The following is a 21,775-nucleotide window of genomic DNA, read 5'->3' as shown; positions in this document are numbered from 1 at the left end:
CACAAAACTAACTGAATAAGTAGAAATAAAACTAATGAGATATGCAAACACTTTAAGGAAAAAAATATATTAGACCATAAAAGAAGACATAAATAAATGAGCTATGTCCATGGAGTGAAAAAAAATCAGTACCATCAAGTTATCAGTTTCCCTAAGTGATCCATATATTTAATGTATTTCCAATAAATATCTCAACAGGATTTTTGGGGTAACTTGATAAAGGACTTCTAATATTGGTTTTGAAAAGCGTATTGGTCCAAAAGTAGTCATGAGGTGTGATAAGGAATTCTTGTATTATCCTGTATCCACCTTTATTAAACAGGAAAATGGGGTATTGATATGAGATAGACAAATAGATCATTGAATTAAATAGAGTGCCCAGAGATTTATGCTTATGGGCAGTTGGATTACAATGTATAGCTGTTTAAGTAGAGGTATTTATAAAAATAAAATAAGCCAAATTATTCAGAAATATGCCATCAGGTTAATCAAGACAGTTCTTGGGCTTGTAAATGTAGTAATTAACAAAGTAAGTTAGGATCACTTAGACGCATGATTACAGGTGAGGAGTGCACCCACTGTGCTTGTCCATAAATTGCTTTGGCACCACTCTGTCAGAATTAGAGTCATTGTTCTGAGGACAACATTTCTTAGTGTTTTGTGAAAGCTGTGCAGGGCAGTTCTTAATTCTTACTTATAGAGCACAGATTGATGAAATAAAGAACACTGGGCTTTTTTGTTTTATTATTAGTCTTATATGATATGTATATTAAAATACACTTGTAGGGAGTAACTCACATGATATTTAATGAGCAGCTACAATATGCACATTCCCTGCTCTCAAGGAGTTTACACTTCTGAGGGATGAGAGTGGGAATAGATCAGATATACCCAGAAATAACTATGCCATGATAATGATCATAATTAAGTTTTACTGAAATAGTAAAATGAGAATTGGAGGATTCTGACTAGGAATTTGAGGTAGACTTCATGGTCTGTCTGTCTGAAAATCCAGGGAATGTCATTTTATTTTTAAAAATTTTTTATTAAATATATTTTTATTGATTTCAGAGAGGAAGGTAGAAGGAGAGAGATACGTAAACATCAATGATGAGAGAGAATCATTGATTGGCTGCCTTCTGCACGACACCTACTGGGGAATCGGGCCCACAACCCGGGCATGTGCCCTTGACTGGAATCGAACCCGGGATCCTTCAGTCTGCAGGCCAGTGCTCTGTCCACTGAGCCAAACCACCTAGGGCCAGGGAATGTTATTTTAGACAAAGGAAATGTATTGAGCCAAGATAGGAATGTAAGATCTGCTTCAGAGTGGATGGGCTCTGAAGTCAGCCCACCTCAGCTGAATCCTGGTTCCCTCTACCACCTGCCGTGTGATCTGAAGCAAACAGTCACTTGATATTTCAGTTTCTTCATCTATAAATGGGATTCTTACCTCATGGGATTGAGATTTTTTAAAAATTCTTTGTTGAAGTGTAATATATCACCCAGATGAAAAATTAGAACATTACCAGCGTTTTTGGGAGGCCTATACAGTCCCCATTGTGCTGTTTTGAGAATCAAATGAGATAATATTTATAATGTGCTCAGAACAATTCCTGGCATATACTACATCCCCATCAATGTTAGTATTACATTCAGTCAACAGTTGGAAATGGCGCTTAGAAAAGGGATAAAGATTGGTAATGTAAGTCTGGATATTACTCATATGGTAGTGATCCACCATAAATAGTTTACAGGTATGGTTGAAACATGATAAAATATAGTGCCTGGCATACATCAAATATTAGTGAACATTTTTTTTGAATGAATGAAAAATAGAAAAAAGTAGTGCTGTGGTTATAAACTGGGGTAATGTCTGTGTTTAAAGTAGGGCCAGAGAAAGAACAAATACTGGTTGAGCAGAGAGCTGGAGGAAAGTAATGTCATAAAAATCAAGACAGAGGTAGTCAGCAATGTTAGGGCTTTAGAGAGATTGGATCAAGAATTTGATAGTTATCAAATTATTGGTATAATTTTAATGGGTAGCTACTATAGGAAAATTAGAATCGAATCATTTGGCGCTACAAAAAAACTAGTATAAAACTTTGCTTAGCCCGGCTGGTGTGGGTCAGTGGTTGAATGTCTATCTATGAATCAGAAGATCATGGTTGATTCCAGGTCAGTGCATATGCCTGGGTTTTGGGCTTGATATCCGGTGTGGGGCATGCAGGAGGCAGCCAATCAATGATTCTCATCATTGATTCCTCCTCCTCCCCCTCCCCCTCCCCTCCCCCTCCCTTCTCTGAAATCGGTAAAAATATTTTTCATCTCTTTGGTCTCTGCACATTCTAGGTAATTTTTATAGACACTTTCTGGTTCACTAATTTTTTTGCCAGCCATGTCTAATCAGTTACGTAGTATCTTCCTGAGTTTCTAATGATAATTTTTATATACTATATTTCATTCTGTTCGCTTCTTTTAAAAATTTATCTGGCCCTGGCCGGGTGGCTTATTTGATTGGAGCATCATCCCGTACACCAAAAGATTGTGAGTTCAATTCTCGGTCAGGGCACATAACCTAGTTTTTGGGTTTGATCCCCAGTTCAGGGTATGCATGGGAGGCAACTGATTGATGTTTCTTTCTCACATCAGTGTTTCTCTCCCTCTCTCTCTAAATTTAATCAATAAAAACATCCTTTGGTGAGGATTGAAAATTTTATCTGGTTGTTTTTGATTAATCTTTTGGTTGTTGGTCTTAGTTTTGATAGCCTCTCTTACTTCTTTAAGTGTACTTATTTTATATTTTATATCCAATAATTCTAATATTTTTAGTCTTTTAAGAAAACCTTTATTCTGCAAATTCTTTCTCATAGTAACTTGTTTCCTTACAGGTTTTGTTGTGATTTTTTTTATTGAGATCTCTTGTTTCTTGGAACATGGTAGCATTTAGTGAGGAATATGCATTTTGTGGCACTTGAGAACATTGCTTTCCCAGATATACATTGGCTTCGAACAGTGATGGCGAACCTATGACACGCGTGTCAGAAGTGACATGCGAACTCATTTTTTTGGTTGATTTTTCTTTGTGAAATGGCATTTAAATATATAAAATAAATGTCAAAAATATAAGTCTTTGTTTTACTATGGTTGCAAATATCAAAAAATTTCTATATGTGACACGACACCAGAGTTAAGTTAGGGTTTTTGAAAATGCTGACACGCCGAGCTCAAAAGGTTCGCCATCACTGGCTTAGAATCTTCCTGTTCAACTAATGTGAATTCTAGAGCCCAAGCCTAGGGGGAGGGAGGGATAGGGAGACTTCTTTCCTCTACCCAGAGCCAGGACTGAGACAAGAGTTTCCTTACAGCTCCTCCCTTAAAGGGGGAAGTAGTAGGTTTTTTAAAAATTCACCTTATGTGCTGGTTTCTTGTGTGAGTTCCAGAGTTCTAGGCCATTACTTCCCTGTGCCTTTCATGTGTCTGCTAACAAAGAAAATGATACTTGTACAGCAGCATACTGGGTAAACTTGGAGATTTGGAGCCCTGGACACAGATACTGCAGCTGCAGGTGACAGACGTGGGGCTCTGGTCACTCAGGCACTGCCCCCTTTCCCTAGGAACTAACAGTTTCCCTGTTGGATAGAAGGAAACATTTTGCTTAAAGGTAATTAAAAAGCAGAAAAATGAAAGGTGACTACTCGTGAATGTTTTGTATCATGAAATAGCAGGTCTCAAACTTTTTGGTTTTTGTTAATCCTCACCCGAGGATATTTTTCCATTGAATTTTAGAGAGAGTGATATGAAGTAGACACATCTATTAGTACACACGCCCTGATCCGGGGCCCCGATGTACGTGCTCTTGACCAGAATGGAAACTGGGACCCTTCAGTCCGTGGGCAGACCCTCTCTCCACTGAGCCAGACCAGCCAGGGCGACGAGCCAGGGCGCAATCTCTTTGGTTTTGGGACCTCTCTAATACTTCTAATTATTGAAGACCCCAAAGAGCTTTGTTTATATGGGTTATATAATACTATAAGACATTTTAAAAAATATTTATCAAATCATCTTAAAATAAGAATAATAAATCACTATGTGCTGTTCTGGCCGGTTTGGCTCAGTGGATAGAGCATCAGCCTGCTGACCGAAGGGTCCCGGGTTCGATTCCAGTCAAGGGCACATGCCTGGGTTGCGGGCTTGGTCCCCACTAGGGGGCGTGCAGGAGGCGGCTGATTCACAATTCTCTCTCATTGATGATATTTCTTTCTCCCTCCTCCCTTCCTCTCTGAAATCAATAAAAATATATATTTTTAAAAATCACTATATGCTAACCAAAAATATCATTATGAAAAATACCTATATTCCTACCTCCCCCAAAATAGTGAAACACGAAAGCCATTGTTTTATATTTTTATAAATCCTTTTAATATCTCAATTAGATGGTTGGATTCTTAAATCTGCTTCTGCATTCAGTCTGTTGTAATAAATTGTTTGGGTTAAAATATATGAAGGCAGTCTGTAATTACAAAAGGGAACCTTCTCAACTCTGAAAGGTCCCTTAGGAATCCTCTTAGGACCCTTAGCCGTCTTTGGATCGCATTTTGAGAACCACTGTTGTATGGAAACTAAAGGAAGTATAGAAATGTTTTCTCTGTTACCAGATGCCATTTATATGGCAAGCTGTTTGTTCATAAGTTATTTTAATTTCAATTGTGACTATAAATTTAGTATAATGTAAAGCCAGATCATGGTAATGGAATTTGAAAGCATTAAAAATGGGTTCAGAGTTGGACATAAGTAAGGGTGGAGGCCAGAACGTAGAAGTTAGAGTGGAGTTGGAATAACTAGAAAGAAGTATTTAAAGTTGGGGTTTGTTAGTCATTCTAGTTGTCAGTTTAAGAATTCTATTCCAATGCTTTTATGCTTCTTTTCCCCACCAGAGTAATACATGATGTAATTAAAAATAAAGTAGTGGCCTTAGCTGGTTTGGCTCAGTGGATAGTGTCGACCCATGAACTGAAGGGTCCCGGGTCCGATTCTGGTCAAGGGCATATACCTTGGTTGCAGGTTTGATCCACAGTCCTAGTTGGGGCACCTGTGGGAGGCAATCAGTCAATGTGTCTCTCTCACATCAACGTTTCTCTCTTTCTCTGTCTCTCCCTTTCCTTTCCACTCTCTAAAAATCAATTGAAAAATATCCTCAGGTGAGGATTAACCAAAAATAAATAAGTAAAAAATAATGTAGGAGGGTTTACAATGAAAACAACATTCCCTTATTTTTTCTTCTTCTTGCCTCCCAATTCTGCCCATTCTGGTTTTATATCTAAACTTTGTATCACTAAATAATATGCTTTTCTAGGACTTAATTTGTTGAATTTATTATACATTATAATTTTATCTTCTGTATATTAGTTTGATTCTAAAACTTTAAAACAAAAATTTCCACTGTTATGACTGTGTAAATAGTACATACTGTAAGCCAAGTACTGTCTTATGATTGTAATTCCTATGTTTCATTTTTACAGCCCTGTACCACTTAATAGAAGCCTCTTCCTAGGCTCAAATTAAAATGAATTTCTTCCTTTTTACACCCTACTAATTGCTCAAAATGTGATGTCTTTTACTGGGATCGAGTAGTTTTATATTTCCTGAAGTGTTTTCTTACTCCCCCCAACCCCCAATCTTGTTGGTGCCTTGATTATATTTTAAGATATTTCCAGTCTCCCAGTCTACTGCCTACTGTCCAGTCCTCTTTCCTAAACGTCTTGCTCCTGGAGGCTTCTGTCCTTCCTTTGATTCTACTCTAAGCTCATTGCCTCTCTGGGCTGCTACACAGCTTCTAACCTGGGCTTTCATCTCCCTCCTGGGTTTGGATCCATGTTTGCAGGATTTTACAATCTTTTTCTTGATTGGTTTTAAAAAATACACTATCGTGTAGTGCCCTAAAAATACATTATCATGTAATATAGAGGTGGTAAACTCTTTCAGTCCTTGAATGCCAAGAAAAATATGTATTCTTCCTTAATTTATCTGGGTACAGAATTGTGCATTAATAATAATTTTCCCTTGAATTTTCAAGACATCCTATTGTCTTCTAGCTACTAGCCTCCGTGAGAGACTGATTTACATTTAGGTGTGTGTAGGTGACCTGTTTTTCTTCTCTCTGGAGACCTGAAGGATCTTTTTTGTTGTTGTGAGATGTGAAATGCTGTGTGTCTCTTGGTGTGGTTCTTTCATTCTGCTTTGCACTGTGTAGGCCCTTTGAATTTGAAAATTTGTGCCTCCCTTTGAGGGAAATTTTATTTCTTTCATTTTCTTTTTTCTTTATTCTCTAGAATTCCTTCTAGTTGAATATTGGACCTCTTAGATTTCTCTCCTTTTATAGTTTTCATATCTTTATCTTGTCTGTATCCCTCGACTTTATCTTCTAAGTAGTATAAAGGTCTTGTTTTAAGGATACACATTAGGATTTTTGAAAATTGTTGCCTTGAAATAGCCTATTTCCACAGGGTCATTCTTTTTTTTTTTTTTTTTTAATGTGTTTTTATTTATTTCAGAGAGGAAGGGAAAGGGAGAGAGAGATAGAAACATCAATGATGAGAGAACCATTGATCAGCTGCCTCCTGCACGCCCCCTACTGGGGATCGAGCCCTCAACCCGGGCACATTCCCTTGACCAGAACTGAACCTGAGACCCTTTAGTCTGCAGGCCGACGCTTTATCCACTGAGCCACACAGGGTCATTCTTGAGGGATTTTGTTTGTTTGTTTGTTTTTGCAGTTTATAGTAGGCTTTCTTTAACTATGTGGTAATTTTGGTTGGCTATCTATTTTGAATCTTTTTTTTTATAACATTTTTTATTAATTTCAGAGAGGAAGGGAGAGGGAGAGAGAGATAGAAACATCGGTGATGAGAGGGAATCATTGATCGGCTGTCTCCTGCACGCCCCCTACTGGGGATCGAGCCCACAACCCAGGCACGTGCCCTTGATCACAATCGAACCCGGGACCCTTTAGTCTGCAGGCCAACGCTCTATCCACTGAGCCAGATCAGCGAGGGCAGATTGGTTGGCTATCTATTTTGGTAAGCCCTCTGGCTGGCTTCACTTTTTGGGAAGCAGGTGGATTTAATAATTCCCTAATATTAATAATTCCCTAAATTCTTTTCCTCTTTCTCTTTCCAAGAGAAACACCCTTCATTTTATGTCTGATTCTTCAGTTATTTCTTAACATTTTTTTAACTGCAAAGAAAATTTTATTTTATATATCACTAGCCATGAATGTTTGTCATTAGTTATTACATAAATGTATCTGATGCCATTATATAAGTGGCATAATCATTTTATGTCCACAGTTCACTTTGTATTTACAGAATATTCATTATTTACGTAAGTATATCAGTGAAGATTTACCATTGAGATGCAATGTAACATCCATATGATCTGTAGATAGTAATGTGGATGTATTTTTAATCACCTTTTATTTTGAGTCACCTTATGTAAAAAATAAATCAATAACTTAGAGCATCTAAGCCTCTAAAGGAGATTTTCCAGTGTGCTCTTAGAAATAGTTACACAGTAAGATGATCAGAAACAACTTCCATGTCCACATCCTCTTGTAGTTTCTCTATCGTTTTGTCTCCTAGGTGCTTTCCTTTGCATGCAAAAGGGACCCGGATGAGATGAATGTTTTGCTTGAATTCTTTGATGTCCTGAGCTTTCTGTAGCTCTTTATTTTTTTTAACTTGTTCATTATAAATTTAGCTTGATGTTGCTGTTTAATCTCTTCAGCTCTTCATTGCATCCGTCGTTTATTCCACAGCGCTCTCTGGTATTTGACAGGTTTGTTTCTACGTTGTTTTTCAAATTCAAATGAATTATCCACTTTAGCTCTCTGAGGGCTGCTTTGTGGGATGCTTTAGTCCACCTGACCTTGGGCAGACTGCACTTCCTTTTAAAGTTGCTATGACATTTGGGTTTACAAAACCTGAACACCTTGCAGTTGTTGTGGATGAACACCCTGCAGCGTCCCGGGGAAATGGGCCAGAAGGGAACTAGCACTGCTCTGATGTGTGCTGAGCACACGTAGGGACCCACCACCCAAACCCCAAGTCTTCTTCACCATTTTTACCCACTTTTTTATGTTTGTTTCATCATTTATTATTTTATTTGTTCTGGCTAAAAACTGACGGAGGCTGATTAGATTTAATTTATTCACAAAGGATATAATTATCTAAATAGAAGCTTCCGCTGTACTGGATGGTTAGTAAATGAAAGTCTTCTCGTATTTCACAAATGTATTTTCCCCCATTGATTTTCATAGAATGGAAAGGAGGGGGGAGGGTGGGTAGAGAGAGAAAAACATCAATGTCAGAGAGACACATCGATTGATTGCCTCCTGCATGTGCCCGACCAGGCATTAAACCGGCAACCTAAATACGAGCCTTTACTGGGAATCAAACCCGAGATCCTTCAGTGTACAGACCAATATTATTACCAATGAGCCGCGTTGGCCAGGGCCACTAATGTATTTTTATGGCACAAGATTTGGGTTATTTACTTTATATTCTGCTATATTTAAGAAATAATTTAAAGATTGTAAGTCTTACATTTTATGTAGGGATATAATTTAACACCTTTTATTCTATCAAAAGCTAGGCAAAAAAAAAACAACACCTTGATTTGAACTATTTCCACTTAGACAAATTTTACTAAAATGAATTTGAATTTGATTTGACCTGGATTTTAAAAATTAACTTGTTTATTTAGACTTATCACTTGATACTTAATTGAATTGGTACAGTCCAGTGTGGTCGTCCACGTCATATAAAGGACAGATTTTCTAAGGATATTTGAAACAGAAAGAGAAATTCCCAGATGGGTCTAAGACGACAGCCCAGAGGATCTTTATTCTGAACAGCAAGCAGTCAGCTGCCCTCGCCTTGACTCCCCTGAGAACTGGGACTGGATTATTATCATTCATGATGCTTTTGGTGGAGGATATGGTCAGTCCAGATGATGGGTAGGGACCTGGCTATACAGAGCAGAGTTAGGTTAAGCAGCCTTGGAGATAGATGTATGTGGTAATTGCTAAATGCACTGGCATCTTTTTATATGGTTTCTTGGAAGGCTGACTGTAAAATCTATTGTTGACACTGAGACACATAGGAGAGTGAAAGAGAATACTACTAATAATTATGCTGGGATAGGGGCATAAACCAGAGCATATGGTCATCTCATCCTGAGTCACATGGACTCTTAATTATATGAGACAGTGTAAGTCAAATTGCCTGCCTAGTTGACTTGACATTTCTATTCTATCCCCACCCTGTTTTTTATCCAATAGGACAAACATAGGGGAGAAAGAAATGTGAATAGTTTGATAAAGAGTAGTAGGATGAATAAAAATAGTATAGGAATCCAAGATTATCTGAATTTTTACATAATCAAAACCCCTTTTATGTATGCAGTGTAGTCTGGATGTGTAAAATCTTATTAGTAAATGTTAAACACAAGCTTCACAGAACTGGTATATTTATATTTTAATATAATTCTTTTTCATAGTTCTAGGAGTTTTGAAGAAGCTGTTGCTGGCATTTTTTCTTAAGGATGTGGAATTATCCATAGAAAATGTCAATCCCAAACCAGTTTCCCATTATTACAATGGAAACTTACTTTGCCTGTCTTATAATTGGCATACATGTAGAAAATGTTAGCTAATTTTAACATCAAAATATGGAAAACCTCATCCAAATAGAAATTATAGGAGTTCCTTTGAACTCTTTTCTAATTTTTTTTTTTTTTTTTTTTTTTTTCTTTTTCATATTGGGCTGAATTCTGCCACTCTTCCATCCATTGGTTCTAGTTCTGTTCTCTGGAGCAGCATAGAGTAAGTCTCGTATATTAGAAGGCAGCTAATCATATCACCTTTTCTAGACTGAATGTCCCCAGGTCCTCCACTTTTTATATGAACTTGTAAGCTTCATAGTGATTCCCTTTGAATAATTCCTAATTATCAGCGATTTCCATAATACCAGTTAAAATATGATGGTCTCAAAATTTAATTCTATGCCATGTTTCTATGATATTGTGAACACCAGTGAAGAATTCTGTTTTATTCTTGACTCATTATAACTATGGTTAGCTAAACACTGTCAGCTAAATAACTGTTGGAGCTGTCATTTTTTTAGAAGGCATTTCTGTCTTGGTAATAAAGCTTTAGCACGTAATTGTGAGTGTATTATTCAGAGATCATAGAACAACAAATAAACTTATTATGCCAACATCTTTGGGCCTTCGTTTATGTGACATAGGCTCTCAATGTAAAGGTTAAAGCAAAAATTATTTTAAGAATTTTGGCTGTAAATTTTTTGATTTACGATTTTGGAAAATTTTTGCCTCTTTGAGGTTTAACTGGTTATGATTGCAAAACATCTGTCTTAGATCTTCTTTTGCAACATCTGCTACATTTTAAAGAGAAAAATGTGCATAATGAAATTATGCCTGTAATCTGGAAAATTTATATAAAATAACAGATTCTATATTATAGATTGTGTATCCTAGAGCAGTATTTCTCAACCTCAGCACTATTGACACTCTTTGCATAATTCTTTGTTGTGAGTAGCTATCCTGTGCATTGTAGGATGTGTAACAGCATCACTGGCCTCTACCCACTAGATGTCAGTAGCACTCATCACCCACCACCAATTTCTCTGCAGTTTGACCATCAAAAATATGTTCAGACATGGCCAACTGTCCCTGGGGTGGAGGGCAAGAGGGGTTGGCGGCAAAATCTCCCCCAGTTGAGAACCACTGCCCTAGCCTGAGCAGGAGAAGTATTTCCTAGGTCAATTGGGTTATAGTTTTTCTATATGTTTTCTATAATTGGAGTTAGAATACAATATTTTTCTTAACATCTCTTTGTAGAGTTTTTTAAAAAAACCGTAGAGCATAATAAAGAACTTTAGGTACAACAAATATTTTTTTAAATTTCAAGTTTGATCAACTTCATTTCTTCCTAATACTGCTTTTTATCCCAGTTTGTCATCCCTGCTTTGTGATCTGATCTGTGATCTGAATCATATGTGTGATTATCTAATGTATTGAGATTAAGGAATGAAAAGTATGTAACAACAAATATGGTATTGATTGGGAGGTTAAGTTCAAATAAAATACTGGTTTTTTTTGTAGTCCATGAGTAAATTCCTTGAAAATGCACTTTTTATTTAAGTTGATTAAACTCCTAGATTTTTAATAAATTGTATTATGTTTATTCTTCTTCTCTACAATATAGCCAGCAGCCAGCTTCGGGTGTAGCCTACTCTCATCCAACTACAGTTGCTAGCTACACTGTCCATCAGGCTCCAGTAGCTGCTCACACAGTTACTGCTGCCTATGCACCAGCAGCTGCTACAGTTGCGGTTGCCAGGCCTGCTCCTGTAGCTGTTGCAGCTGCTGCAACCGCTGCTGCTTATGGAGGCTACCCCACTGCACACACAGCAACGGATTATGGTTATACCCAGAGACAACAAGAAGCACCACCCCCACCGCCTCCAGCTACTACACAAAACTACCAGGTAAGAAAACTATTAGTTTCAATAGCCTTAACATACAGGCTTCAGTGTCCTCAGTGTATGGTATCCTGTCCAAGCCAGTTCTTCTCAAACTTGGATCTTTCAGAATGTACCTGTAATGATAGAAAAAAGTAAATGTGTATTCCTAGGTAATTTAGGGGCATATTCTAAGCATTACGTTTCCTTACTGTAAGTTTTTTTTTCTTTTTTTAAAAAATATATTTTTATTGATTTCAGAGAGGAAGGGAGAGGGAGAGATAGAAACATCAATGAAGAGAGAGAATCATTGATTGGTTGCCTCCTACACGCCTCCTACTGGGGATCTAGCTTACAGCCTGGGCATGTGCCATGACCAGGAATTGAACAGTGGCCTCCTGGTTCATACATCGATGCTTATCCATTGAGTCATACTGGCTGGGCTGTGCATTTTATATTAATAATCTCCCCTAGTCTATTCCACTATATCTGCTTGCTTTAATTTTGAAAAATTTACATTGATTAAATATTTTAATTTTACCCCAAGTTTTTAAGAAAAATTAAGATAATAGGGAAAATGCCCCTTGTTTGTATTGTGGCATTATTTGTCCACTTGGAACACAGCTGTGCCTCCTATTTTGAGAACTACAAGCCCAAGCTATGTATCATTGCGAATATGTTTTCTCATTAGTGGGTTGTCTTTTCATTTTGTTGATGGTTTCCTTTACTGTGCAAATTAACCCATTTTTTGGTTTGTTTGCTTTTAGGATCTGTTTTTTAAACTTTGATCCTTCTGGACTTGGCCTGGTTTTTCTATATTCTTTCTAATTATAGGAATTTGAATTAAGAAATTGACATATGAATTAACAATATTAGTATTTGCTATAATATATGGCAAGTTACTAACATGGAATTCCTTTTGACTTTTGCGATTGTCTTCATTATGTCCAGAGACAGAATATAATAAATTCCATTTTTTTTAATAGGGTGTATGAAGCCCATCTTTTTTTGCACCCTGCCTATTTCTTCAGCCTTTCTATCTGCATGCCTTCTCATCCCTCACTTTATGCAGCACAGGAATTCACCTAGTTCACCTTGATCTTCATTGCCTTGGAGATTTATATATAACTAGAGGCCTGGCCCACGAAATTTGTGCACGGGTACTGTCCCTAGGCCTGGCCTGTGATCAGGGCCATCTTTCCCAGCTACCTGCAGCTGGCTTCGCCCACCCCTCCCCTTCCCTGTTCGCCATCGGGTGATCGGTGCCAGACGGCTGGGGGAAGGAACCCGGGACCCGAGAGGTCAGCTGTTCCCACCCGCTCGCTGGCCCTGCCCCCGCCACGGGTGGCCATCAGGCAATCAGAGCCTGCTGGCTGGGGAAAGGGGCCAAGAGGTGGTCAGTGCGCCTCATAGTGACTGGTCCAGTGGTCGTTTTGCCCTTAGGGTCAGTTTTCATATTACCCTTTTATTATGTAGGATGTTCCTTCTCCCTGGCACCTCTGTTCCCCTCTCCTCCATCTGGAAGCTCCTATTCATTACTATGTTAATGTCAGTAGTAAATAAAGGAGAATGAAAAAGTTGGAGCAAACGCAAAATTTAGTTCACACAGGCGTTCTTTACTAGGGGATCCATTTTTAAGGAAAAGCTGCCATGAGTTTTTTTAATAAAACTGATTTTTAAAAAATAAGCATTGCTAATTTTTCTAATTTTAAAAGTTAAACATGATGCTTGAAATGGTTTTGACCTTATTTAGTGAAGTCCAAAATGTATCCCCTTTGTAATTGAATTTGACTCATGTCTAGGTCTAAGTATATATTTGGTTTTTTAATTTCCTTTATTATACTTTTGTATAGTAAAGAGGAGGAGCATTTACTGCCTCTTCCTCATAGCAAGGTTTTCTTTCATTCTTTTTCCTTAGGACTCATACTCCTATGTAAGATCCACAGCTCCTGCTGTAGCTTACGATAGTAAGCAGTACTACCAACAACCAACAGCAACTGCTGCTGCTGTAGCTGCCGCTGCCCAGCCTCAGCCTTCTGTTGCTGAAACCTACTATCAGACAGGTGGGTTTTATTAACTTTCACAGTTTCATTTACACTATTGAAATATATTACTTAGTGTCTTTTTAATGAAGTTAATCTAAACTCATTGTGTTATATTCTAGCCATGTCTTTCTCTTCCTCTGCTAGAATGCCTTTGAGTCCCAAAGAGAAGGCCATGGAAGCACTTCATAATCATGCCCTTCTCTCCTGGTCTTCAGCTTACAGTTCACTTCCTGCTGAAATAAGCTTTACAAAAGAGGTTGCGGTGGTATCTTCTGGCCACCTTCTTGTCTTTGCCAGAAATGCCCAGGACATGCTGCTGACTGCCTTTGTAACCAGTAGAGACTCTTTGTGGGCCCATATCTTTAAATCCTCTTTCCCTGATCTGTAATGGCAGTTGATTCTGTAACCAGCCACAGATATTACAGTGGGCTCAAATGCAGGCGGTGTTTCGTTTGCAAAGAACCCTATATAGTAGGAGTCTTTAAAAGATGGATTTTTTCATAGAGATTTCACAATTTTCTTTTTAAAAAAATTCTTTCCCAAAAATAAGTTTTTATTGATTTTTTTTTAGAGAGAGAAACATTGATCAGCTGCTTCCCGCATGTGCCCGACTAGGGATCAGTCCCGTCACCATTTAGGTGTACAGGACAATGCTTCAACCAACCGAGCCACCTGGCCTGGGCGAGATTTGACAACTTTTAAAACAAAGCTCTCTGGGCTTTGGAAAGTAGGCAGCTCCTTTACTTTCATTATTTTTGAAGGAGCATGAGAGTGTGGGTGGAGCCTTGGATAGGAAAGAGTAGAATTGGCTTACCACTATATGTTCTCTTATTTGTAAATGAGATAGTGGACCTGTATCTCTCTAGGGTACTTCTAATTCTAAGATGTTATGTGTTTTTAAAAATGGTTTAAAAAGATTTTGAATTAAAATGACCCTGAATTTTCTTATAGTCTCATCTATGATATGCAGGTACAGCAGTCTATTGTGAATTTTCTGGTTAATTATCAAAATTAGATTGTGCTTAAAAGTATTGAGTTGTCTGAGAGTCAAAAGACCTTGATTTAGTGTAAGTGCTGACATTAACTACACAGTTTTAGTTTTCTAAACTCTTGCCCTGGACGGTATGGCTCAATTGATTGGCGCGTCATCCTGACACCAAAGATGGTGGATTTGATTCCTGATCAGGGCACATACCCAGGTTACAGGTTCCATCTCTAGTCGGGGTGCATGTGGGAGGCAGCCAGTCGATGCTCGCGTGCTCTTTCTCTTGCTCTCTCTCGCTCGCTCTCTCTGTCTCTCTCTTTTTCCTCCTTCCTCTCTCTAGAAAAAAAGTTTTATGCTCTTAGGTGCTATTTACTTAAGCTACCTTTTGGTAATTGAGCATAAAATGAGTTTGCCCTGGTGATATTTGGGCCTTTCTTAGAAATGACATTTGTATGCTTTGGTGATCATTAATTAGTGACTAATTATTAAATTATTGATTGGTACTAAAGCTCATAAGATTTGTTTTGAATATGGTCAAAGGCAGCAGAAAGTTTAGCAGAGACATTAATGGTAGCCATTTAAGAGTAGCTGCACTCAAGCTATTGCATTGGAAGAATGGTTAGCACCTTGTGAGTTGGAATTACGGAAAAGTCAATAAAGTGTGATGGCTGATATATAAACAAGTCCCATATGATTAAACATTGAAATTTTTACTGTGAATTGAAATATGTACTTTGAAGCCCTCTCTCTTCTATTCCCAGTATTAAGCATAACTTTCAAGTAGGCTAGCCTAAATACACACACGTTTTTCAAAAACTTTATTAGTACCTGTTTTAAGTAGTACTGCTATTTCAGTTAGTTGTAAATTTTTACAAAATATTATTTTGGAAATATATGGAAAGCATCTGGGATGGGATAGTAATTTATATAGATGTTATATTTTGTTCAATTGTTAATAAGAATTTCACCCCTTTTGCCAAGAAGAAATTACTGGCATCTAATTTACAGTTAACATTTAACCTACTTTCTCTAGTTTTCCAAGATGTTGGTATAGTAACTGCAGGCATACCTTGGAGATATTGTGGGTTTGGCTCCAGACCACCACAGTAAGGTATTATAAGTGGTTTACCCTTCTAATTTTCTGATGTCTCTTTTTTAATTTAGCCCCCAAAGCAGGTTATAGTCAAGGTGCAACTCAGTATACACAAGCCCAGCAAACTCGACAAGTGACAGCCATAAAACCAGCGACACCGAGTCCAGCTACCACTACTTTCTCCATTTATCCGGTATCTTCCACCGTACAGCCAGTAGCAGCTGCAGCTACTGTGGTGCCATCCTACACCCAGAGTGCTACTTACAGTACCACGGCAGTCACTTATTCTGGTAAGCTGATAAAAAGTGTTTAAATAAATCAAGAAACTAGAAAGACTTTCTAAGTTGTATGGTTTGCTTGCGTGTTTGTTTGTTTTTAAGCCAGCAAGATTTTAGCAGAACATTAATGCTCTTTGGACATTTGAAAGCTAGTCATGAGTCCTGGACCTAGCATTGCAATTAGAAAAAATAACAGTATTCTACTAGTAGTATTCTATTCTCTTTCTGACTTTTCCAAATGAGTTTGAAAAGTTAAAGAAATATTGCCGACAAGTTATATTCTTTATTTCAGCCCCCAAGGAGCTAGCATTTCATATTTATTATCAGGAAGAAGTAATCTTGACAATACTGGTTAACACTTGTAAACATTCATAAGATAATGGTTATATAACACACCTCAGAAGGACAGAGTAGTTTCATTTTCTTTAAATAATCATATATTTTTCTTAGAGAACTATAATTACTGAAACCGTACTATGTCCAGTGCTCTTGCTAATTTCTGACTGAGGTAACCAGTATTTCAGTAATTAAAGTCACACATTACTTTTTTGTAGACAATCTTCTGGTACTACTGTATGGTTTATTGTTTTGCATTTTATTTATTCCTTAATACCCTATTTTGTTCTGTAGAGGATTTAAGGTGACATTGGTAATTTCATTTCTTACCTCTTGATACTTTGTGTTAGAATCCTAGCTACTGAATTAACTATTTAATTTCTTAAGAGATTTTTTTGGTCTCTTACTCTATGCCAAATGCTATGTTGGTAGGGATACAGTGGTGAATTAGGCAGGCGTAGAGTATTGCGGAATGAGAGTTCAGTGTGCCTGGAACACAGGATCTATGGGATAATACCAGGAGAAGAGGCTGGAAATATCAGTGTGAAAAAGCCTTGTAGGCTCTGCTATAGTGTCTTTTTGTTGTTGTTAATCCTCACCCGAGGATAGTTTTTCCATTGCTTTTCAGAGAGTGAAAGAGAGGGAGGGAGGGGGAGAGAGAGAGAAAATACATCGTCATGAGAGAGATAAATCGATTGGTTGCCTCCTGCACACGCCTCCACCGGGGCCCAGGAACAAACCTGCAGCCGAGGTACGTGCCCTTGACTGAAATTGAAGCCGTGAGCCTTTGGTACATAGGCCAACACTCTACCGCTGAGCACACTGGCTAGGACTGTGGAGTCTGTCTTTATCATGTGGGTAGAAAGGGTGCAAAGAGGAGATCTTATGAAAGGAGCAATGGGAGCAGAGTTTAAGTTCACTATGACAGTCCTGTGGAAGTGAGCTGGAGTGAGGAGATGTGATTACTCCCAGATCTGTCATTTAGGACTTCCCAGATAGAGCTTTCCTGCCTCTGTATCTGATTAACCAGTTAGAACTGTACTGGAGTTATTCCAATGAAATAGGAGTGGAGAGTTGCTTTTTAAAGGTTCACATTTTCTTCAGAATACGGAGTATGACGGTATCCTTTTCTTTATATTACACTAGTAGCCCTGTGTACTAATCCGTGCGTCAGTAGCTTGCTGCCCACTGCCCCACCCTCCTGTAACTCTCCCCGCCACTCCCCTATACTTGCTGCCCTGCCCCCTCCTGTAGCTCTCCGCTGCCTGCTTGTAGCTCTCCGCTGCCCGCTTGTAGCTCTCCGCTGCCCGCTTGTAGCTTGCTGCCCCACCCTCCTGCTGATCCTGTCATTATGCGGCTGGTCGTTACGCTTCACAGCATATTACATCTTTATTATATAGGATTAATAATACATCATTATTTTAAAACTAGAAACTATAGATAAAAAGGAGAAAAAATTAAATCACTGGACACCTACTCCTAGACACTAACTGTCATTAACATTTTACTGCATATACTTTTTTTACATGGGAATATACATACCTAAACCTCATGATTTCTTTATAAAAAAGAATTTGTCTTATACATACTATTGTGTAAACTACTTTCTTATTGTGAATGTCTTTTCATGTCACTAAATATGAAGATATATCTATCATTCCTTTGGTTAATGTTATTCACTAGCTTTTTATTTTAGAAAAGTTTCTTTCTGCAGAAAAGTTGAAATAATTGTTCAGATGTTTGTATACCATTTACCTAGATTCACTGATTTATTAATATTTTGTCATATTTACTTTATCTCTCCTCTAAAATACATATTTTCAAATGGTTCAGAAATATACTGGTATAAAAGTTGGAGATGGAAGAAGACATGGTGTTTTGCCCAGAATTTTTCAGCATGTATTTCCTAAGAATAAGGGCTTTCTTTTAAATAGTCACATTGCACGTGTCAGAAAAAGGATCTGAACATGGATTATCTAATAAATTTCTCTAGTTTCTCACAAATGTATCTTATGGCTGGGCTTTCTGTGTGCTTGTGCTTTGTTTTAAATTCAGGGTCCAATCAAGGATCATGCATTGTGTTTGGTTGTCATGTGTTGTTAGAGAGTGTTTTATTTTAATATAGAATAATCCCCTATTTTTATCTTCTCTCTCATGACCTTGACATTTCTTAAAGCACCGGTTGCCAACCGGTGGTCAGCAGACCACTGATGGTCCGTGAGGTCCAAAAGGTTGGCAACCGATGTCTTAAAGAGTTAGGCCAGTTGTAGAATCTGGATTTATCTAATTTCTTTATGCTTAGTTTCTGGCAGCTTTTTAGCCAATAAAACAAAACAAACTTCCCATTTCATCATATCAGGAGCACATAGTAAATAATGTCAATTTATGTTTTATTGATGATACCAAGTATAAATCACTGTTAAAGGGTGTGTGGCGAGCCGGCACGGCCATGGCATACTCAGCCCCACATTGGGCACCTTATGTGCCATGCTAGCTCAGCCAGGTTCAGTGACCTTGAGAGGGGGCAGTGAGTGATGGAGAAAAGACAGACAAGAGAATGAGCTGGGTCTGGGTGGGATGCTGTCTTCTCTGATGGAGAGCTAGCAACAGTGCCACAGACTATAAGCTGTGTCTTCATTTTATAGCAGATTCCACAAGGCAAAGTAAGGGCATGGTCAAGATGTTTACAGCATTCTTGTGGGTTTCGATCCTACTCATTTACATGCACCTGAACTCTATCAAGCCCACATTATACTCAGAAACGTGGTAACAGGTTTGGACCGTAGATTCAAGCTTACAACAATAGCTGTTGGCTATCATTGTGCTGGGAGGGCTCTGCCTTCCAACCTGGGACTTGCACGTGGCCATGGGAGGACTGTGCCCTCTCATTAGTCCAAGGCTTGACCCTGTCCAAACACTGTAGCCGCTCTCCACAGTAGTGACTGCCAAATCTCTCCTTTGTAAAAATACCCCTTTCCTTTTGTAATTAACCAAGTAATCTGTGGGCCTGTTACCTTTCATCTACCTTTCACTCTTAAGTGAAAGAGTAACCAGTTCTGTAGCCACAGAGGTTCCCAAATACTCTGTCACATTCCTCCAACTGAACTACAAGCTTCTTTAAGACAAGGACCAAATCTTATACCTTACACATTCTTTTTACTCCACAACACCCGGTAGGTGTTGAGTAAAACTTGTTGATTGACTTATATATAAAAGGAGGATAAATGTTTTCTAGGTTTGTTTTTCAAGAAGGATACATTATTTGTAAATATGCATGTGTAAACCTACCTTTATTAACAGAATTTATGGGATTTAAATTTGTAACATTCAGCTTGGCCTTGTATAATTATGTAACAAAATCTTTGTTTTATTTTGTTTGTAAGGTACATCTTATTCAGGTTATGAAGCAGCAGTGTATTCAGCTGCATCCTCCTACTACCAACAGCAGCAGCAGCAACAAAAGCAGGCAGCGGCAGCAGCTGCTGCTGCTGCTGCCACAGCTGCCTGGACAGGGACCACCTTTACTAAAAAAGCACCATTCCAAAATAAGCAACTGAAACCAAAACAGCCTCCCAAACCACCCCAGATTCACTATTGCGATGTTTGTAAGATCAGCTGTGCTGGACCACAGGTACTTATGTTGTATGTTTTACCACAAGTCTTCAGTGGTTATTTTTTAACAGTTAAATATGGTTGATATTATAACTTGTGTTTACAAAGAAGGTTTCCAGTTTCTTCTCTGTTAGAGTTTAGCTAATACACATAGTTCATTAAATGGCCATTTTTGAAAAGGTATTTGTATTAAGACATAAGAATTCTATTAAGAAAAAACCGTAGGGTGGGTGGGTACCAGGTGGAGGGGGTTAATGGGGGAAAAAGTAGGATGTATGTAATACTTTCAACAATAAAGATAATTTTTTTTAAACCTGTAAAAATGATTATGAATGTAAATGTAAAATGGGCAAATTGAGCTTTTTTTATTCAAGAAGAATACCTTGCTCTTTAAGTAAACCTTAAATTTAGCTTAAAAGTTTTATATTTGACTTAATTGGGTTTTTGGGGAAAGATTGAATTTTTATTTCTTTTTTAGCATTTATAACTTGCTTTTAAAAGACTTTATACAAAATTTTTGACTTTCCTATCTCTTCTTCAAGGTCTGTATATGAGTATATATATAGAATTTTATAGCTGAAAAAGGATGATCATAAAGATAATTGTTTATACACTTACATTAAAGATGAAAGTACTTTGTCAAATGTATTAGTTTTTGGAGCCTATAACTAGCAGGAAAAATTGTGTTTCTGGAATTAAAAAAAAATTCTTTTAATCTATAATTCTTGGGATACTTCTAATAAGACTGACTTTTATATTTGCTTTATAAGATATTATTACTTATTTCTATATAATCTTCTCCATGAGGGTAGGAATTCAGGAAACAAGAAAGGTGTAGGGAAGTGAATTTTTCAAAAATACTGACTAATGTAGCATGCAGAACCTTTATTCCCTCCTCCCCCCATTTTTTGGTCTTTTATTCTGGTTGCTACACCTTAAAATATGTGATTTAGGCATGAGTCTAATTAGTACAACTCCCTTCCCAACTTTATTTGTTAACTAGCAGCCCTGCGCACAAATCCATGTGCCAGTAGCTCTCTGCAGGGCCTGGCCGCTCCGTGCCTGCTGCCCAGAGACTCTCTGCAGCCCAGAGGCCCATCCGCGGCTGGGCGCGGAATGCTTTCCTTGTCGCTGTGGCGACAAAGCAAGCATTCCACCAGGCCACTCACGCTGCCCGCTCTCAGCAGCTGCCCCCCCTGGGACTGGGGGACTCTGGTGGGGCTGAGAGGACTGGGCACCACCATCTTTGTGATGGAGTGATGGTTAATTTGCATATTATCCTTTTATTAGATAGGATACTTTCCTTAAGAGTGTCTAGTTTTTTGTTATGTTTTTTTCAGAGAGGAAGGGAGAGAGAGAGAGAGAGAGAGAGAGAGAGAGAGAGAGAGAGAGAGAATGAGAGAGAATCATTGACTAGCTGCCTCCTGCATGCCTCCCCCCGCCCCCCCCCAGGATCGAGCCCACAACCCAGGCATGTGCCCTTGAATGGAATGGAATCGAATCTGGGACCCTTCAGCCCACAGGCCGACACTCTATCCACTGAGCCAAACTAGCCAGGGCAGAGTGTCTAGTTTTTATTTAAAAATTGGAAAAGCCATTTGGCAGGTAATAAGTATATTATTTGATTGAGATCAGATTTTGACTCTAATTATTTCTTCTGTCTCTCACTGCTGCCCCATCTGTATACGTTACTTTTTTTTTTTAATATATTTTATTGAGTTTTTACAGAGAGGAAGGGAGAGAGATAGTCAGAAACATCGATGAGAGAGAAACATCGATCAGCTGCCTCTTGCACATCCCCTTCTGGGGATGTGCCCGCAACCCAGGTACATGCCCTTGACCGGAATCGAACCTGGGACCCTTCAGTCCACAGGCCGACGCTC

At 38.3% G+C, this 21,775-nt stretch overlaps 1 protein-coding gene across 6 annotated transcripts in view; it reads left to right on the top strand.

Annotated features, from left to right (window-relative positions):
* Positions 1-21,775, top strand: part of ZFR (zinc finger RNA binding protein) — a 72,568-nt gene that overhangs the window by 8,120 nt on the left and 42,673 nt on the right. For all 6 annotated transcript variants that reach the window (XR_004967839.1, XR_004967840.1, XM_036311073.1 and 3 more), the window contains exons 3-6: positions 11,288-11,570; positions 13,462-13,606; positions 15,738-15,956; positions 19,664-19,911. Coding sequence is in view for 4 of the 6 variants with exons in the window: in XM_036311073.1 (XP_036166966.1) it covers positions 11,288-11,570; positions 13,462-13,606; positions 15,738-15,956; positions 19,664-19,911 (895 nt within the window). In the remaining 2 variants the exon portion in view is untranslated. The remainder of the gene's footprint in view (positions 1-11,287; positions 11,571-13,461; positions 13,607-15,737; positions 15,957-19,663; positions 19,912-21,775) is intronic.

The sequence above is a fragment of the Myotis myotis genome, unplaced genomic scaffold (genome assembly GCF_014108235.1).
Source record: "Myotis myotis isolate mMyoMyo1 unplaced genomic scaffold, mMyoMyo1.p scaffold_m19_p_5, whole genome shotgun sequence".
NCBI lineage: Eukaryota > Metazoa > Chordata > Mammalia > Chiroptera > Vespertilionidae > Myotis > Myotis myotis.
This window is presented reverse-complemented; position numbering and strand designations above follow the sequence as displayed.